This window comes from Trichinella spiralis, assembly GCF_000181795.1.
Source record: "Trichinella spiralis strain ISS 195 chromosome Unknown Scfld5171, whole genome shotgun sequence".
NCBI lineage: Eukaryota > Metazoa > Nematoda > Enoplea > Trichinellida > Trichinellidae > Trichinella > Trichinella spiralis.
The window spans coordinates 1-828 of record NW_003532110.1 but is presented as its reverse complement, the minus strand read 5'-3'; the positions used below and the strand labels follow the sequence as shown (position 1 = coordinate 828).

At 37.7% G+C, this 828-nt stretch overlaps 1 protein-coding gene across 1 annotated transcript; it reads right to left on the bottom strand.

The window, feature by feature from the left end:
• Positions 1–182: 182 nt before the first annotated feature.
• Positions 183–800, bottom strand: Tsp_15365 (conserved domain protein; the record flags this gene model as incomplete). The annotated part of the gene is made up of 2 exons (XM_003366927.1): positions 183–413; positions 579–800. Coding segments are annotated over 2 exons (453 nt in total), but the record flags the coding sequence as incomplete, so codon positions are not given.
• Positions 801–828: the final 28 nt, after the last annotated feature.

Genomic DNA, 828 nt, shown 5'->3' with positions numbered 1-828 from the left:
AAAACAAAACAAAAAAAAAGTTTGCGTTATCACAAACAGATGAATCAGAATCAGAGGTACATCTCTTTCTTCACAACCGATGCCCGAAGGTGAGAAAAAGCATTAAACAAAAAAAAAGAGAATGGATTGAAAAAAAAATACCAGCAAGTACCCAATGATCAGGATCATCATCATCTGATCATTCAGTAATGGCTAGGCAATGGGAGAAAAGCACAACTGAATGAGTTTTTGAAAATCAATCGCCATCCAATCGTTCGTTCACGATCGATAAGCATAATCGCAATCAATTCCCAGAAGACTGTGAAGCAGCCCACAAAGCTGCCTTCCACAACTGATCGGAAAAATCGAACGTGCTCAACTCGAATAAAGACTACCACTAGCGCAGACGGCAAACATGCAAAACACAACCTTACCTTTTTCAATAAGTATATAATTAATCAACTTTCAAATAAAAAAACAAATATATATATATATATATATATATATATATATATATATATATATATATATATACTTGAAATTTAAAAAAATACATAAAATATTATTGTTGTTGTTGTTATGCAAAAACTGCTACTTACTAGTGGTTTCAGAAACGGGTGCAAGGTTATCAGAGCCCAATTTCGCCTTCTTCTTTCGTTCTTTCCGCGTTGTGTTGGTCGGAGCTTTTTTCTTTTTCGACCCAACCGTCGTCGGACGTCCCCTCGTCGTCGTCGGCAACATACCGCTGCTATTCGCATTACCGTTATTGGAGCTGGATGTTGGCTCAGCCACGCCGGACAGTGGCAATAGGCTAGTTGACACTGGAACCAAAAGCTTCAAGTAAGAGTG